The sequence below is a fragment of the Amphibalanus amphitrite genome, unplaced genomic scaffold (genome assembly GCF_019059575.1).
Source record: "Amphibalanus amphitrite isolate SeventyFive unplaced genomic scaffold, NRLGWU_Aamphi_draft 000421F_arrow, whole genome shotgun sequence".
Taxonomy (NCBI): Eukaryota; Metazoa; Arthropoda; class Thecostraca; order Balanomorpha; family Balanidae; genus Amphibalanus; species Amphibalanus amphitrite.
Genome location: NW_024881915.1, coordinates 324017 through 341804, shown reverse-complemented (window position 1 = coordinate 341804; position 17788 = coordinate 324017). Strand labels below are relative to the sequence as shown.

Below are 17788 nucleotides of genomic sequence, written 5' to 3'. Positions count from 1 at the left end.
CCGACAGCCCACGCCCTCACCCCCACACCCTCCCCGGCCCAGGATGGCGACGGGTGCTAAAGAAGTTTTTTTTTCTCAATAAAATACTGAGAAAATAGGAAACTTTGTACACGAGCCACAATTGCTTTTGCCATATGTTTTGTTTGTAATGTGTAGGTATTCTTTGTTTGATAATTCCAATACTGGCCGAATGAATATGTTTGCTTTTAAGCCATTGTTTTATTCAAGCCTACCTTATCTAGATAGGTCGATACATTTGATTACGCAAATGTATATTATTACATGTCTCGTATGTAAACAGAGTATGTGATGATTTTTACTGTTGACCGCTATTTTCATCTTTAATTTCCTTCTAAGGGGTTACATGTTATTGTTAATGACATTCGACAATAGTACTCCGCCGGTGTTTTTATCTTTTTTCAACTGTCTCCCGAAGAATGTATCGTTCTTCACCCTCGGCCTACAGTGACGTCACATCGGGAAATATTTTTTTTTCGACGTAATGACATGATGTGGAGATGGAATTAAATTGATGAAATACTAGGACTTACTCCACAAGGAGATCGAATGGGTCGAAAAAAAATTCGAGCGACCCATTCGATCTCCTTGTGGAGTAAGTCCTAGTATTTCATCAATTTTATTTTTTTTTCATTGCCCCTACCCCATACAATTGTCAATTTTCATATAATTATGTCATAGTTGGAAAATTACTCATCGTTCATATCTAGTTTGATCTAAATGACAAGATATGGCTCATAATTTTGTAGAGGCATGCTTATAATAGATCCACTTTAATCATAGTCGGCTCGGTTGGGCTGGTTCGAGCGAGTGTAATGCTGATATGCTGAGCAGAACGAAGTTGTGCGCTGTTCGTGCTTACCAACACCCTTCCATGCCCTAACCCGTGCCCTTATTGACGCAAAGCTGAGGGCATGGTTTTAAAGGCCCCGAATGCGAGCAAAAAAATGCGTGGAACAGATTTTCCTGTTTGCTCAGCGCTGTGATCCCTTTGTCAAACGCATTTACTCAACTCATGTATCTCCGGTCAAATTACGGCTAGTTCCTGAGTCTCTGGATGCAACCCATGACATGTTGTCCTGTGCTGGTTATCTGCCGGGCTGCGCTCCTGCTATGAGTCTCCGCCTGTGTGACTGTGTGACGCGCCGCGCGGCGGATCGTCGGCCGGCGGGCCGCTCCAGCCCCGGGCCATGTGAGGCGGCCGGCCGTCGGCGCCGACGATCGGCGGCCGGGCGGCTGGCAGCGCGCCGCGCCGGCGCCGACGCGGCCGGCCGGCCGGTCTCGGGTGTCAGTGACGCTCGCTGCGCGGTGTCGCTCGGTGTCGCGTCCGTCGCGATGTGGGTCCCGCTGCTGCTGCTGCTGCTGGCCGTCGGCGCGCCGGCCGACGCCAAGAAGAAGGAGGAGGCGGTGATCGAGGAGGTGGGCGCCAAGCAGCTGGAGCAGCTGGTGGAGCAGCACGACTACGTGGCCGTCTTCTGGTGTGAGTAGCCCCGCTGGCGGGGGATCGGGTGCTGGGGGCGATAAGGAGGATAAAGCTGCGGCGGAGTGTATGGGGTGGGAGTTAGGAGGGGGTTTGGTGAAACTAAATGCCAAGACTTTTACGGGACTGGATATTTTTGGCAAGTGCCTTTATCTTGAATAAATGGCATGCTGAATGCTGATGGCACAATGGGTTGACGAATCGAGGCATGAGTGGTGTGCATGCATATTATGTATGTTAGCTCGTATGAAATTGTGCTAAGTGCGTGCTGTGTACGTGTGCTGTGCATATGCATGTAGCTGAATCTTCTAAAGAATATCGACACAGAATGTGTGTCAATGGCTGGTTGTCATCACGTCTCATTTCTATAATTTTCATCGCTGAAGCGCTGAAATATTGCAAACTCCAAGCCCTCACCATTTTACTAATTGCGCCGGGGGTTCAGGTGATAACAGACGCCCTAGCTTTCCCTCTGTGCGGTTGTTCAAAATATTAGATATTATGACAGCCCGACACAATATCCCCTCTAGCGTGGGTAGTTACGTAGTATAGAGAATAAGTCAGTAATGAGAGACGACTTTGCGCCAAACAAGACTGTCTCCCTCCACAGCTCTCTGTTCTCGCACGTTTCTGGACTGCGCTGGAACGTTGCGATTCGGCGGAGATACGGTTGACATAATCTTTTTTTTAAAGATGGTATGAATTTCTGAAATCGAACCACAGATGAGGGCGATAGTGAGATGGTCGTGAAAAATGTTTCCCGAAGAATTTATAGAGCTGTGTGCGTACTTATACATTATGAGTGTAGCACGGATGGACGTTTATTCAAGCCCTCGGGATGAACTAGTGTAATTGAAAGGAGACGATAGTCATAGTCGGTGAGCTGCACGAAGCAGTAGGACGGCCAGATGAGTTCCCAATAGGTCCAGTAGACAGCAGAGGACTAAAGAAAGTGTATGAACGGCATTGAGAACGGTGGTAAAAGATCGGCGCAGAATCAACTGTTTCGAGGCGCGAGACCATTAATGCTCTCCATCAATGCCACACATGCCCAACGCTTAGCACAACGGTGGACATTAGATGCAACACCTATGGTTGATTCAGTAACAGGTTTATAAGCCGAATGTGACTGCACCCATGAGTGGGCCGCGAGCCTCTGGTTAGTGCCTTTGTGCTAGTAGGATAAGAAATAGCGGAGCTGGGTTTCCGATTAGTAGGACGGTTGGGTAGGTAGCTCTTTGGATGAAAGGCGACACGGGAGCGTCAGAGCGTGAAAAGGCTTCCAAGGCGACAGGCGACATCAAGGGTTAGGCGCCGGCCTGATAGGCGACAGGCCAACGTTGGCAGAGCGGCCTGCACTGAAGATGAATGAGGAGTGACATGGGCGGTGCCAGGTTCAGCGCCGGGAAGGTGGGGCGGCTGCCGATGTGACCGGGGCGGGGAGGGCAGTGGCCTCCCCCGAGTGATGGGGCCAGGTCGGCTAATGCGAGGAAAGGTGGGCTGTGGTCGGCGGCTGATGCAGTGTGGGTAGAGTGATGGCGGCGGCTGATGTGGATGATCAAGTGATGTAGGATGAGTGGCTGTAGATTTGATTTAATGTATGTAGGTATAGTTATAGAGTGATAGGCGATGACTGTCGCGGCGTGAAGTGGACGACGCAGGACGGCTGGTAGCCACTGGCTGAAGTGATGTGAACAGAGGCGGTTAATATGGGGCGGCCGGCCCAGGGAGGTCGGCTGATGCGCTGCGGTCGGTGGGCGGCAGCTGATGTGGTGTGGGTGGGGTGAGCGGTCGACTGATACAATGTGGGGTGGTCAGCGGCCAACAGAGGCAGTTGATGCAGCTGATGCGAAGTGGGATGGTGGGCGGCGGCTGATGTGCTGCGGTCGGTGGGCGGCGGCTGATGCGGTGCTCTGCGGTCGGTGGGCGGCGGCCGATGCGGTGTAGGGCGGTCGGTGGGCGGCGGCTGATGCGGTGCTCTGCGGTCGGTGGGCGGCGGCTGATGCGGTGTAGGGTGGTCGGTGGGCGGCGGCTGATGCGGTGCTCTGCGGTCGGCCAGCGGAGGTCGTCGGTCGGCTGAAGCGATGCTCTGCCAGCTGGCCGGTGACATTGAGCTGCCAGCTGCCGACCCGGCTCTGGCCGGCGGCCATACGGAGTGGTTAGCGGCCGCCAGAACAGCCGACCGCACCGCATTCTATTCAGATGTACGGACACTTTCCTTCAACGAGAGAGTAATGGGAATTACATTTCACATTTGCTTGCTTTTCATGTAATTGAGCAGGCTGCCAAATAGAATCGGCTACATTGCCCATATTTGCTTATCTTGGGGTTACAAAAGCAGCTTGCTAAGGAGCATCTTGCTAACACGTTGCATCTGCTGATCATTCCAATAGCTCTGCTACAAGGCATGAAAACTGGTCTTCGCAATGGATAGCGACTTTTGCGAACGGTCTTCTGGTCGGCGCTGCCTGCTGCGGCCTCAGACCCGTTCCTCGCCGGTCGGTAGAACAGCTGCTCGCCTGTCTCGGCGGCTAGTCCGGTTACAGCGCCCCTGTTAGGACCGCGCAGACCGCCGCTCGACCGACCGCTGCTGAGTGCTGAGGTCAGTTGCTGCCCTGTGTGCGGCGGAGCGCCGTCACACGACACCTCACAGCGCGCCGGCCGTCCGGACGCACCCAGCTAACCAGGCAACGGGCCGCCAGCCCGCCCCGACAACCACCGCCGCGTCGCCGCTGCCAACAGAAACAATCGCAGAGCTCGCGAAAAGCGCGGTTGAGCGCTGAGTTAGGTCTTCTAAAGAGATGTTATTTAAACTGTGATGAATCTGATGCCTTGTGCCATGGTGACGACGGCTCATGGAGCAGAAGGTCTCTTTGATTCTGTAAGAATATCAATTAGAGTCGAGAGGCAAAAAGTTATGTTTTGCTTCATGTTTGGACCACCATGGCTCACAGATCCATGCCCAGTCGATGCTAGTTGCGTTTGCGGTTTCCTCTGTGATGGTTCTGGTCCTTGGGTCGGCAGTAGGTCCTGGTCGGCGTTTCGGTCGGCGGTGGCTCCAGGACTCACCCATCAAGTAGTTTTTCCAGCTTGTGCGATTCTCGTCTCCCTATTGTAGTGGTTCTGGTGTATCGCACAGCCGATTGGCGCTCTGGCGCTGTGCGGGCGGACCCGCGCCCACCGCTTTGGCACGGCTGTGCGTCAGAGGCAGCCGCTCGGTCGGCGGCCAAACGCAACAAACCGCTCCGAGCCGATGGCACCGGCCGTCGGCCTTCCCTTCTACCTCTCCACGCACCGCCGCCCCCATCTCCATCCATCCACTAGCCACCGGATCTTCACGAGGTAGTCGGCACCCCTGCCCTTCGGCCTTCACTGGCCGGTTCTCCGTCTTTTTAAGAACCGGTCCTCCGCCTTTTGAAGGACCGGCCCTCCGCCTTTCTAAATCGGCTTCGCCTCTCCACCACTCCGTTGCTTCACGGCCTTCTTCCGCTTTTCCTACCGGCGCCATCTACCCCAACACAGGCCACCACGCTTCTATTCGCGGTGATTTGGCCAGCTCATCTCAAGTTGCCAGTTGCCCCTCTGTGCTGTTCAGGCCTGCCTCTTTTCCTCCTCAGCTCGTCTGGCGGGCTGTGTGCGCTGATCGGGCCAAAGGTCGGCTGGGACCATAGCTTGGACACTGTTTGTGTGTTCAGTCGAATAATGACCCATCGCCCGGGGCTCGCCTGATGATCGACGCCCTTGTTAAGTCTGGGTGGATAAAGGTCCACTGTGCGCCCTTGGTGACGCTGCTAGATGGCCTATCTCGTCCGTGGTTATTCGGTCTCGCCAGGTCCGTTTTGGACCTGTATTTTACGTTGGTGCTTTGAACGATTTGCTAGTTATTGTCTGCTTATTTCCGCAAACTATCCCAAGGGCCAGGCAGGGCTCCTTATGTTTTCCATAGCTATCTATGCTGCGACATGTTCAACAACCTCGTCGTCGTCGTCATTTTCGTCATCATTCTGGTGTGATCATGATACGCTGTGGTCGTCTTTTTTACCATTTCAACCAAACACTAACTGGTGAGGCAGATACTCGAGACTAGAGACTAGAGAGGGTCGTTCAATGTAAAGACCGTGGTTGGTGATCGAGCCTCCCGGGGAGACTCGACTCGTGCCAGCGATTATCATTATCCTCATAGTTTTTCTGTTAATGTGGTGTGCTTCTTCGTGATGAATATGGGCTTCAGTTTGATAGCAGAGCTCGTTATTGTTGGCCTGAAAGTATTTTGAAGTTAAAATATATATGTTGACATTGCTTTCAAAAGTAATTTATTCACGTCACGCAGCTTATACTCTCCGTTTTTCGATGCTGGCGAGGTCATCGTCAGCTATGTCCTACATGGGCTAAATGGTGCCTGCCGCGGCCCTGGCAGTGACGCCCCCTTTCGTCCATCGGCGCGAGCGTGCCATGCAGCGGCCGGTGGCTGGCAGAGGCGGCCGGCCGGCGCGTTGCCCGTCGGTGTCGACACGGTGACGTCATCACGTCGGCTGCCAGCCGGGCGGGTATAACCGGACCGGTCCCTGCCCGCCCCGCCGGCAGCTACCCCTCCCCTGCCCGCGTCAGACCGGTCCTTGCCCCCACCCGACTGTCAGTGTTACTCACTGCACCGCCCCGGATTGGGCCCAGTGCATATGCAACCTCCGACAATTACAAGCTCCGCATCACGGTAGAGCGTCGTTGCATCCTTTGGGCATCATCACCTTTTCCCGTGCCAGGCCGATTTTCATCGAATCCTTTCCGACTGCCAGTTTGTCTACCTCCTGTCGACTAAACCACCCTCTCACGACGGTCAGCGCTTAGGGCATGTGTAGCTATTTCTGAAGCGGGTTTCAAAGCTGGATCTCCTGTATAAGCGGTAACGCTTTGTTTCGACACCCGGCGCGATGAGCCGTGTCTAGACCGTGGCAGACATGAGCGGCTGGTCGGTGGTCGGCCAAGCTGCCGCTCCGACGCTGCCACTGCTGTGGTGCCACGTATTTTTGGAGGTCGCCAATGCCACGTATCTTTTGGAGGACGCCTGTGCCACGTATCCTTGCGTCACGTCGGTGGAAATGTCCTCGACGACTCTGGTGCCACGTCTCTGTGGAGGACGTCGGTGCCATGTATCTTTGGACGTGCCTGGTGCCACGTCGTCGCGGAAGACGCCGGTGCCACGTAGGTATCCTTGGAGTACGCCGGTGCCACGTATCCAAGGAGCACGCCAGTGCCACGTACCTTTGGGCGAACCTGTGCCACGTCGTCCTGGAAGACGCCGGTGCCACGTATCCTTGGAGCACGCCGGTGCCACTTGTCCTTGGAGCACGCCGGTGCCACTTGTCCTTGGAGCACGCCGGTGCCACGCATCTTTCTAGAATGCCCGTGTCACGTCTCCCTAGGAGGACGCCTGTGCCTCGCCTCTCTGGGTCGCTGACGACCCCCGGACCTAGGTCAGACGGTGACAAACCGGGTCATTGGGCCGCTCGACTGCCGGGGACTGGCCAGTTGGGTTACGGCTGTCCAGTGCCGCTCGGCCGGCTCTCTGGACTGCCAAGGCGCTGTCACCTGGGTCAGGATGACGTACGGCGACTTTGGCAGGGAGTCGACTGGATGAGACATCGCGGGACGGCTTGATGACCCTGGCGGGACTTAGTCGTTTGCGTTCAGTCGCACGTCATCGATAGTTTTTTTTTAAAATAATTTGTTCGGGAAGCGCAAGCTTGTAAGACGCAATACGTTGTGACAGGAAGAATATCAAGAATCGAAGCATATTGATCTTCTGTGCTGCCGCTTCTATCGGTTTTTTATGCGGGCGTTCAGTTCAACGTTTCACTCTTTTATTCACTTAACTTTGGAAGTAGTGAGTTATACTGTATTTCTTATTAAAACAATTGGCTATTATATCCGCTCTCTCATGATTCATCAAATTTTCATATTACTTTCCTTAATATTTTGGCCGGTAACCAAGTCCATCCAACCCATTGAGCCGTCTCTCTGGTGTGTCACGTCACCGCGCAGTGCTGCGACTGTCAGACGGCAGGTGTCCCCGTGGCAGCAGGCCGCGGCTACTGCCGTGAGTGCGACTGAGGTGCCGTGGCGTTGCTAGACACAGCGAGACCACACCATGCAGACCAGACCAGACTGGTCGCTTGCCCTTTTGTCGTTTCTCGGCTGCAGAGTCTGCTATCCGAGCCATGATGTATTCGCTTAATGCACGAGCGGGCGAGCTGCTGGTCTACGGACGTTCTGCCGTCCAGACTCTCACTTGTCAACTGTGGATGACGGCTCTCGTATATTTATCATGTGATATGAGGGAGAGGTTCAATGAAAAACACATTTTTCAATGAAAAACACATTTTTCATCGTGACATTTATAACAGGCGTTGACATTTTGTCAAAGTTGTTTGCATAAACAACATCATCTGACGGACGTCAGCTTTCGGTGTCTCTTTCTTGGCACATGCATGATGCCTGCATGTCGTCCGAGCAGTGCTGTATGACTAGGAGGTGTCAAAGGACGAAATTCCAAAAATGGAATTCAGTCGGTTGGGCTCTTGCCATGCCATGCCATGCTTATAACTCATGTGTCGTTAAACGAATCATATTTCGTAATCATTTTCCTAGTACTTGTTGGAAATCATGGGTACCTATTGTGAAGCCCCATTCCCCACCCCGAACCCAGCCGCTGCTCATGGGTCTGGCAGGCCGGGGCCCCACAGCCGGTCGGTAAATAAGCAGTCGGCGGCGGCCGTCAGACAAACACTGCCGATCGACGCACCTGGAGTGCGCCGACCCTCCCGTGGAGACGCCTCCATCGCCTCGCCGCGCAGTCTCGCTCTCCGTTAGCTGCCCCGTCTCACCTCCGCCATGAGTCAGATGTGGGACATCAGAGTCAACTCCTGTGACTCAGATCTTGGGCGCGCGCGCTTTCATCCAACAGCGTGCAGACAGTCTTAACTGCCACATGCAAAATTGCTGTTTTTCAGGAAGAAACCGGGAAGTGTAAGCAGCTTTATGATAATTGTTTCCTTTTAAAATATCTCTACAATGCAGTGGGCTAACCTGTTGCATGGCGGAAGTAAAAAGACATGCCTATTTTTCATCAAAACCGTGCGGCGTCAAGACATCGACGGTGCCACAGACTTATTGCGTGTTTGTGTTTGTGCGTGCGCCCAGCTGGTGAGTGCGTACTCTATCTGAGCAATCTGCGGCCAGTCGCTCCGGCGCGGGACCAGAGCTGAGCGATGTGCCAGTGACGAGAGTCGGCGGCCCGCTCTATTTATACCAGGCAGTCCGTCCGTCCCAGCCACCGCCTCTGCCGCGGCGCGTCGACACCCTGTCTGGACGGGAGGGGCAGGTGCGGGTGGAGACGAGAGATGAGAGGCGAGAGACGAATCGAGAGACGAGAGCCGCGAGCCGATAGAGGAGAGGTGAGCCTAGAGCCGAGTCGAGAGCCGATAGCCGAGAGCTGAGAGCCGAGTCGAGAGCCAAGAGACGAAAGACTAGCTCTGCGAGCCGAGATCCAAAAGACGAGAGTCGAGCTCCGAGAGACGAGAGCCGACTGAGAACCGAGAGCTTAGCGATGCCCTGAGAGCCGAGCTGAGAACTGCAGAGAGGGAATCGGAGAGACGAGTCAAGAACCCATCCGAGAGCTGAGGACCGAGCCTAGAGACGAGCTCTGAGAGACAAGAGCCAAAAGCCGGAGTCGAGAGCTGAGCTATCGTTGAGCCGAGAGCGCAAGCTGGAAGCCCCGATGATGCTCACTTCTTGGTGTCTTCAACTGCTTGTTTATACCAGCGAGCAGGCATTTGAGATCTGTTTCTGCCGGTTTGGCTGGACCTATGTCAATCGCCAGTTTGGTGGTATGAATAAACTTTTATGAGGCTTGATTTAATCACGTTTATTATTTATTCAATATTGACTCATCGTGGCGTATCCGGCTAAACCGCAGCTGTATGACTATCAGCGTGTGATCTGGCTGTCGGGGGCTGATTTGAGGTTTCCCTCCACGTGCTAGCGACAGAGCAGATATGACTCTGAGTAGTCAGAGACTGGCGTTTCTGAGTCGGAGTCACCTGCGACGCGGCCTCCGATAAGCTTCCGTCGGTGGCACGAGAGGGGCCTGTGGGTCGTGAGAACCCCCATGCCGCCCGGAGACTTCTCTCACCGGGGAGTGGGAGCCGGCCATCTCGTCACCAGGAAGTGTGGATGGTGGTCAGGGTCGCGCGCCAGTCGCAGCTGACGAGGAGTCCTGCAGGGTCGTGTCGCAGGTGCCGCGCCGCCCTGTGAACACACAACGTGACTTCCGGCGCTGCGGGGGGAGGGGAAAGGCATTGGGGACGAGTCACTGGGCTACCGGAGCTCCCACCCCGCCGAAAGCACACACACATACGCATGCATGTAGGCTGAGAAATATCTGGTTTGTACCGGATCGGCCTACGGCTCGGCGGATGAGAACGGTCATATGTCGTCTGGGAGATAAATGATATGGTCTCCGGTGACGGACACGGTGTGCTGTTGGTAACCGACTAAAATTGAAATCAGAACATATTGCCTAAGTTTTTTATTAGGTATACCGCAATCGTTCCAATGGTAATGTATGGTCACTCTATTAGGCGACTGGATTTGCCACCCAGTGCCACCTGATAATTTGACATTTATATTTTCTGTTACCACTGATTTCTTCTGCATACCAGTACATGTTCTACGATCAACATTTATACGAGCATCCTATTTTTAATTATTCTTGAAGTAATACAATCCATCTTTATATCGCCGGACGCCGATTCAATTTTTTCTGTGCGCGATAGGAGAATGGCCGTAGAAAAAAAAAACTCGTAGGCATGTTGTTCTGTTCTTTTCTGTTCGTGTGACCTGAGGTGACTGCTGAAGCCATATTCCGCTGGAAAATGACTTGTTGAGTGCTCTCATTGTTTCTATCCTCGATTAACCCCGACTCCCACTTTTTTTGCCCGGCAGACGGCCGTCGCTGTAAGATCGACTGCGACGCTGTGCTGACCGAACTCGAAACGATCGACGATGACACGGACAAGTTCGGAGTGCAGTTTGTCAAAATCAACGACAAGAAGCTGGCCAAGAAGTACGGCATCTCTGAGTTCCCGGCGCTCACCTACTTCAGGAACAAGGAGCCCATCAAATACGAGGGTACGTACGTGTGTCGATCAACTGACTCAGAGGTGCGGCTAGAATAAGTACAGTCGTGCGGTCAGTAACCAGGCAGTTTTCTTTCAGCATTTGCTAATCAATTGATAATCAAGTCAGTCTTATCGATTTACGTGATAACGCAATTGATTACCAATCTTTCTTGCCACGCGATGTTTCTCGCGTCACTGTTTATGTGTTTGTACCGATCGCTTCTTAGCTATTCCAAGATAATGTACCTATGTATTTGTCATCGGGAAAACGTGTGCCTCACGCTCAACATGACCAGTACTTCTCACTTTGCTAATACACTGCTTCTTTTGAGAAAATTGCTGGCCATTGCTACTTGCTGGTCTTGGTTTGGCTCACTACCTCAACCAGCGTAACTCCAAATTCGGTGGTTTCGGCCCGTGGGGGTTTCAGTTACTAACTTAAAAAATAATGCTTCTCGACGGTTTGATTTAACGCTGTCAGTCTTGTGACGTCAGCAAAGACCCTCCAGAGAGCGTAAATAAACGAGGGCACCTGTCGACCTGCCGCTGGGCGATGGGCGTCTCTTCCCGCCTGTCGACGCCATCAAACCATTGCCAGTGCCTTCAGCTTACAGAGAGAGTGCCAAGCCCAGCAAACATGCTTAATTCGACGGAAGCGCGCTGGCATGCGTTGAAGCCATTTCACTCGATCATCAAGGTACTGCAGTGAGAGGGTGTTAGTATGTACACCCAGTACAATGGCTGCCTGTAGCGCAGTGACTGATCATCAGTTGCGGTCAGAAAACGGCTGCAGTTTCGATCACGAGTGCTCTAAGCCCTTATGGTGGCATGGATGGACTGGCCTTACTTTAGGGCTGTTTGGCGGCAGTAGCTGCGACAGTCGGCAGTAGGAAAATCACGTCGAAATGCATGTGTTTATATCGCTTATTTACAAAAACGGAGCAATAATTATGAACCCTTACAGAGGCTATTTTTTGACAACCAAAATAAGAAGCGTTATGAAGTCCCTAAGCGTTTGTTTCACAGGCCAGGCTAGCTTAACTAGATTGATTCTTTTTAAGCGTGGTCTTTATCATTTCTCAATGTCTTCATGATAAAACTTTGTTGGCACGTCACATCCCCTCTTTAGTCTGACCCAGCTATCCGCGACGTGCGAAACGCTGCTGTCGTGGACGGTATTCGAGCGTCACAAAACGCTCCACTGCTGTTCAGCACCTTGTCGTCGGGACACCCAACGAGCTTTCTATCCACCTAATGGCAGTCAGCAGTGCATCTATCCGGCTGTCTGTCAGTTCAGCGTTCAGCACTCAGGATGGCCGTTGTCTTGCACCCAGCTCTCCATGCACCTTACCAATCGTCAGTGTGCTGACAGTCAGCATCCTGACAGTCAGCAGGTGTCAGCACCCAGGTGCTGGTCCGCGGATTCCCTAGGAAATCCACGGATCCACGGATTTCGCAAACTCACTCTAACATCGGCACCTTCTGGCTGTTCACTGCTCCCGACACCCAGATGTCCGACACCCATTCACTCGACCGTCCCCCAATATTAGCCTTATGCCGTCTAATGGTGCTTAGTCGGTGTTTGTCTGTATTTGGAACCACACTCACTGCTCTGTCGTGCACAGGTGACCTGATGAACGAGGATGAAGTGCTGGAGTTTCTCACCAGTCTGGACGCCATGGAGCTCCCAGACCAGATCGAGGAGGTCAACGCCAAAATCCTGGATAAAATTGTCGAGGAACAGCCCTACGTGGCCGTCTTTTTCTGTAAGTCCGTCCAGTTCGACACAGTTTGGGTTTAATGCGAGTGAGTTGGATGACATATGATTTCCATTTAGTGATTTATTTTGTGTTTTGTCGCCGTTTTTGGTTATTGGGTTTGTAAATATTGTAGCTTGGTTTTATTCGGCTGAAAGTGTTGCTCTTGGTTCGCGTTTTGAGAGTTCAATGCACCCTTTATCTCGACTTCGGATGTATATTTGTATGTGAGTTCATTGTGATTGTCCAACATGTGCTGTTTGTCTTGCTTTGCAAATACGTGGTGTTTACCCCTGTGAAATGGTCATCAAGCACGAATCTGTTCCGTAAACCAAGAACAATCCAGATCGCCTTGAATCCCCTCTCTGCAAAAGGAGAGTGAAACTTCCGTTTACATATCTGTAATTCAGGCCATTTAGGAGGACGTTTTCGTATTGAGACCGATTTAGGTATTCCGGCGAAGCCCGCGTCGCGCGGCGGCGGCTGAGTGCGGCCCCCCGTTTTGTGGCCACAGGTCCGTCGGTAGAGAGCTGCCGACTGTCCGAGTGTAAGTAACCGTGCGCCGACCAACGTGCTCACTTAACGCTCTTCTTTTCGGTTCTTTTATTTCTAGGCGGTGTTTCTACCTATGTGTGGAACTCTTTTAGGGCGTTCGGTGTTTAATTTCGGACCCTCCAAAGGCTTTTAACAGCTTCTTACCTTCATCCCACGGACCATGTTTCTCGAGCAGCCAATGGCAGCAACTGATCTAGAGGCCCGTGTCTATATCTGCTAGTTTTCAGACACATGGATGACCCATCTCCACACCACAGTAGCCCCAGTACTGCCCTTCAATGCTCCCCTGTAGCGTAGTAGCCTCGCGACTGCTCTACAACTTCCATTACATACTTCGCACGACCACTCATTGCCCACCCGGGCCCTGCTTGAAGAGTGTGGGTGCACATTTACAGGTATATAGCATGGAGCTAGCACTAACAAAGAACGGACACAAACAGCGCATTTGATTTAGTAAGTACCTACAGTGTCATCGTCTCGGTGTTTCAGCACGGTTGGCGTACCTGTTGCTTGTCAGCAGCATGCTCACTGCTCAGTGTATGCTTACCAGTGATGTGAACAGTCATGTGAATGAACCCGACAAATCCCTCACCACACAACTGCAACTCCCTGCGTGACATTCCATTTACAGAGTCCCATGACCTGTCTGCATTGAGGATCGAACCTTCAACAGTTGTTTCACGGTGATGTTAGCTCATTTCTCTTCATCCATGCTTTCTTGTTCAGTTCGAAAACTCCTTTGTTCATTCGGTGCCGTTCGAGCCGCTGCGGAGTCGCGGTGTGTATGGGGAAGGTCACCGGCCTGTAGTGCCGCCGACAGAAGCCACGGCGGCCGATGACACTGCCAGCTCGCCGGTCGCGCTCGGCCGTGCTTTTAGGCGTGACTGGCTTCGAACTGTCTGTATCGGGTGCTAATTTTAGCGTCTGCCGGCACTGACTGGCCAGTCTGGCAGCGGCCGACTGCCGACCGGCCGGCCGAGAACCATCAGCCGGCCACCGGACACAGCCGACACTGGCGAGAATTTATCACCGAAAATCGCTCCCTCGGAATCCGCCGGGCGGCTCAAATTTTGCCGATGGCTCTGCCCTCTGTTATTACAGATAGTACCGTGACATATAACGCTGCCCTCTTCGTCACCCTGGTGATAAATAAACTTGGGCTTCAGGTAAATGTTAGACATGACTGGAATGTATTTTGATGGCTGGTGGGCCATTTGTTAGTCCTAAATTCAGGTTATGAATAAACCCTTGCAGATGTGCGCGACGTGCATTTGGACTTCCTGTCGTCGTGCTACGTAAGCTTACGCAACCACGGCTTGAGCTTTCGGCAACTGTAGGTTTCCATTTCACCAAATCCAAACCGTCTAGTCGCTGGCGATTTGGCACCTGGCACACTCGGGTCACGGCGGGGATCGAGGCTGGCTGGAGCCGCCGTCATCGCCGACGGTGCAGCCGCCGGTGTCGGCTCGGCTCGGCGACCGGCACCACCTGACAGGCCGGCAGCGGCCGGTCGGGGACCGCCCCCGCCCCCGCCGCCGCCGCCGCCGCCCCCGCCCCCGCCCGGAGACGGACGGCCACATGCCGACGGCTATTCTTGAGACGCGGCGGGCCGTCGCCGCGCCCGCCGCGGAGCCGCTGGAATGCCCGCTGCTACTAACGGTCCTCCCAGCGAGCGGCGCGGACGGCGACCCGGTGGACGGCGACCCGGTGGACGCCGTTTTACATGGAGACTGAATCGTTTAAAGATGCATTTTTGGGTGACCTGAATGTAGGTATGATTGGTTTTTAGCTGAACAGATTCTTACCTATTGTTTCAACGGAAATTTTGCATAGCGTAGTGTGAAAAAGGCTAAACTGATAATGCGTCTATACAGTGGGGTCCTGAAATCATGGTCCGCTCACCGAGTTTGACGTGCCGGTAACTTGACACAAAAACAAATACCTAACGGGTGACGAAACACAAAAGTCGCGCTCGAGCCACGGGTCGCCGAAGTGCTGAGCGCCCCACTGGGTTTGCACTCCACTTCTGATCTATGTGGGCAACCTGGTTCAGGTTTCTGCTCCAGACCATCAAATGATGGCCAGCAAACCAATTATCGAACGAAAATCGTTATAGTTTCAGATGCTCTGAAAACCTCGTTCAAACAGTTGAGTTTCGCAAGTTCAGAAATGGAGACATCTGAGTGTACCCCTTGGCAGTGTCCTTTGGCAGCCGACCTTGGCATTTGTGTCTCACGCCGGCTGCCAGAACCGAGAATAACGCTTTGAACAACAATAGGTTAGACCTATTGGCAGACCGTTCCACGCAACGCTCGCCGGAATTCGATTTCGTCATAGACAAATGCAGCTCCTGCTTGTATTGAAACTGAAATGTGTCAGCAGCGCTGATTTCACACACGGCACGTCTATTTTCTCCCCGGTTAGGACGGTTTATTCAGCACCATGCATGGTTGTAGACCGTCTGGCCGGGGAACCGCCTACGTACAGTGGGTCTATTTAAGATCTCCAGAGCCACCACGTGGCGCTACGGTCGGGGTAGGGCGAGTCCAAATCCCGAGGGAAGTGAGGTCACCGTTCATTGTGGGGGAAGGAGGGAGGGGGGGGGGGTGACGCGGTATCACGGCGCATGGGGCGTGCGTAGCGCCGGGAGTGGGCCGCCCAGGGCCGCCCGCCACTGCGCCGAGGCTGAGGGGAGGGGATGATGGTTGCGGGTGCGTTCACTCCGGTATGGTGGTATCCTGTTCATGTGGAACCGGCAAGAACGCGACTGAAGGGAATCATTATCTCAAACAAACGGGCAAGCCAGAGGCAGCGTCAGTTCCAGCCAAAATGTTGAACAATGTTAATTGAAACAATCTAGGACGTATTCATAGCCTGCAACTTCTCAGTCGATAGTTGCATGATGCTTTTCATGATGCATGATGAGGCTTCTCTAAACTGTTATTTGATGTATATTGATAGAGACAAGTAGAAAAACACGGAACAAATAGTGCATGGACGCGTTTCGATTATTAAATCTTCATCAGCATGACATAATCACAGAGAAAACATAGATATATCTTGTTTTCTCTGTGATTATGTCATGCTGATGAAGATTTAATAATCGAAACGCGTCCATGCACTATTTGTTCCGTGTTTTTCTACTGTTATTTGAGTTAGATATTTTTCATTTGGCACGTTCAGTTTTGGTGGGTTTTATCGGGTCGAAAAGAATCAGAAAAGAAAAAAAAGAGTTGAAATGACTCCAGAAAAATTACCAAAAATATTTTCCTAAAAAATTAAACTTAGCTAAACGTTTATAAGCGATAATTTTGACTTTTGGGGAAGATATTGGGGAAAGATATTGGGGAAAGATGTCATCGTGCTTAGCTGTGTTGCAGTAGAGGGAAAGTTTTTGGTTGTGTCTAGATAAAACCAGACCCGGGAGTGGGGCTCGAACTCACGACATCGCGTTCAGCTCACAGATTACCCAACCTCAACGCTACGAGCACCTATCGCCCTGCGCAGCTTGCTCAAATGCTCAGTGTTTCGGCTAAAGTTCGGCCAAAGTGTCTGACGTCTGTCAATGTCACGAGGCGAAACCCCAAGGTAAATGTCCGTCCCGGTAGCTCGGTCGGTAGAGCGTTGGACTCCATGTGCCATGTGGTGAAGGCGCACGTCCCGGTTGCAAAAGTCCGGGTTCGAAACACGACGTGTGCTTGACGTTTTTAGCCTCCTGACGGGTATGGTTGTGGTTGGTGGCAGGCCGCTGCCAGGCGAAGTCAGCGAGGGGACTGGCCGTGCGTGGCTATGTGCGCACGTTAAAATTTGGACTCTAAACCACAGACCACTTTGCCATAGACTAAACCTCAAAACCATAGTCTGCAATAGACCAGGAATTGCTTGATCGGAGGGTAGATGGCAGGTTTCAACGCTTAACAAGCTCAGCTTAGCGGGGACTCAGTCCTTGTGATTCCTTTCATTCAAAAGGTTCGGGCCAAATTTATATTAAAAAAGGGGGAGCCGAACCAGGTTGGGCCGAGTTGAACCAGGCTGGACCGGGGTCATACATGCAATCATGGTCAGACAAAACAGAAGTTAATTTCGGGTCAAATATTTTTATTAACTGATCTTATTGTTTTTTTTAGCTTACACGTAAAATAACTTTTAGCTTTATTTAACTGGAGACTTCATGCACAGAAATGTGGCGTTCGTCCACTTTTCCTCATCGTCTCTTAGCGACTTGATTTCATGCGGATAATGAGGCATGGTGGGGTGGGGAGGGGGGCATCGGGGCACCGTGCCCCCGTTTGATTTTGGCATTTTAACATTAGCCCTATGGGCGTTGCATGGAAAGAATGGGACCAAAAGTCGGCAGTGCCCCCACTTCATTAAAGGTGTTCCGCCGCCACTGCTTGATTTGACCCTAAAGGCGTCTTACCAGAAAAAAAAATCACCTGCGTTATGCCTAAATATTTGCCCAAGGGCGCTCTACGCAAGAAACGCCAGCCGGTCAAAAAACTGGCGAACGAATACGATCTCTCTAGTGCTTGAATTATATTCAATGAAAATTTCAGGAGACATAAATAATCTTAATCCTTATAGCTAGGCGCTCGGAGCATTCGCTAGCATTCAATTGCCAGCTGCATTATCAACGCCACATTTGCATTACTCTGGGTGCATCATAAGTAACAGCAGGTGAACCGGCCACAGCAAAACCATGCCTCATTATCCTTTCCTTCCAAGCTGCCAAGCTAACCGGCCGCCCGGCCCACCACCGCGATATGGAACAACACTGGAGTGCGCCATTTGCCTACGGCAGT

The 17788-nt window shown here is 52.4% G+C and overlaps 1 protein-coding gene across 22 annotated transcripts in view; it reads left to right on the top strand.

The window, feature by feature from the left end:
- Positions 1 to 1313: 1313 nt before the first annotated feature.
- LOC122391084 overlaps positions 1314 to 17788 on the top strand; it is a 46936-nt gene continuing 30461 nt past the window's right edge. For 7 of the 22 annotated variants that reach the window (XM_043384656.1, XM_043384657.1, XM_043384667.1 and 4 more), the window contains exons 1-4: positions 1318 to 1498; positions 10499 to 10684; positions 12300 to 12440; positions 12946 to 12978. In XM_043384656.1, coding sequence (XP_043240591.1) covers positions 1354 to 1498; positions 10499 to 10684; positions 12300 to 12440; positions 12946 to 12978 — 505 coding nt within the window. In that variant the 5' untranslated portion in view covers positions 1318 to 1353. Of the gene's footprint in view, positions 1499 to 10498; positions 10685 to 12299; positions 12441 to 12945; positions 12979 to 17788 lie in introns of all 22 variants that reach the window. The other 15 variants (XM_043384677.1, XM_043384678.1, XM_043384664.1 and 12 more) reach the window with 4 other exon arrangements.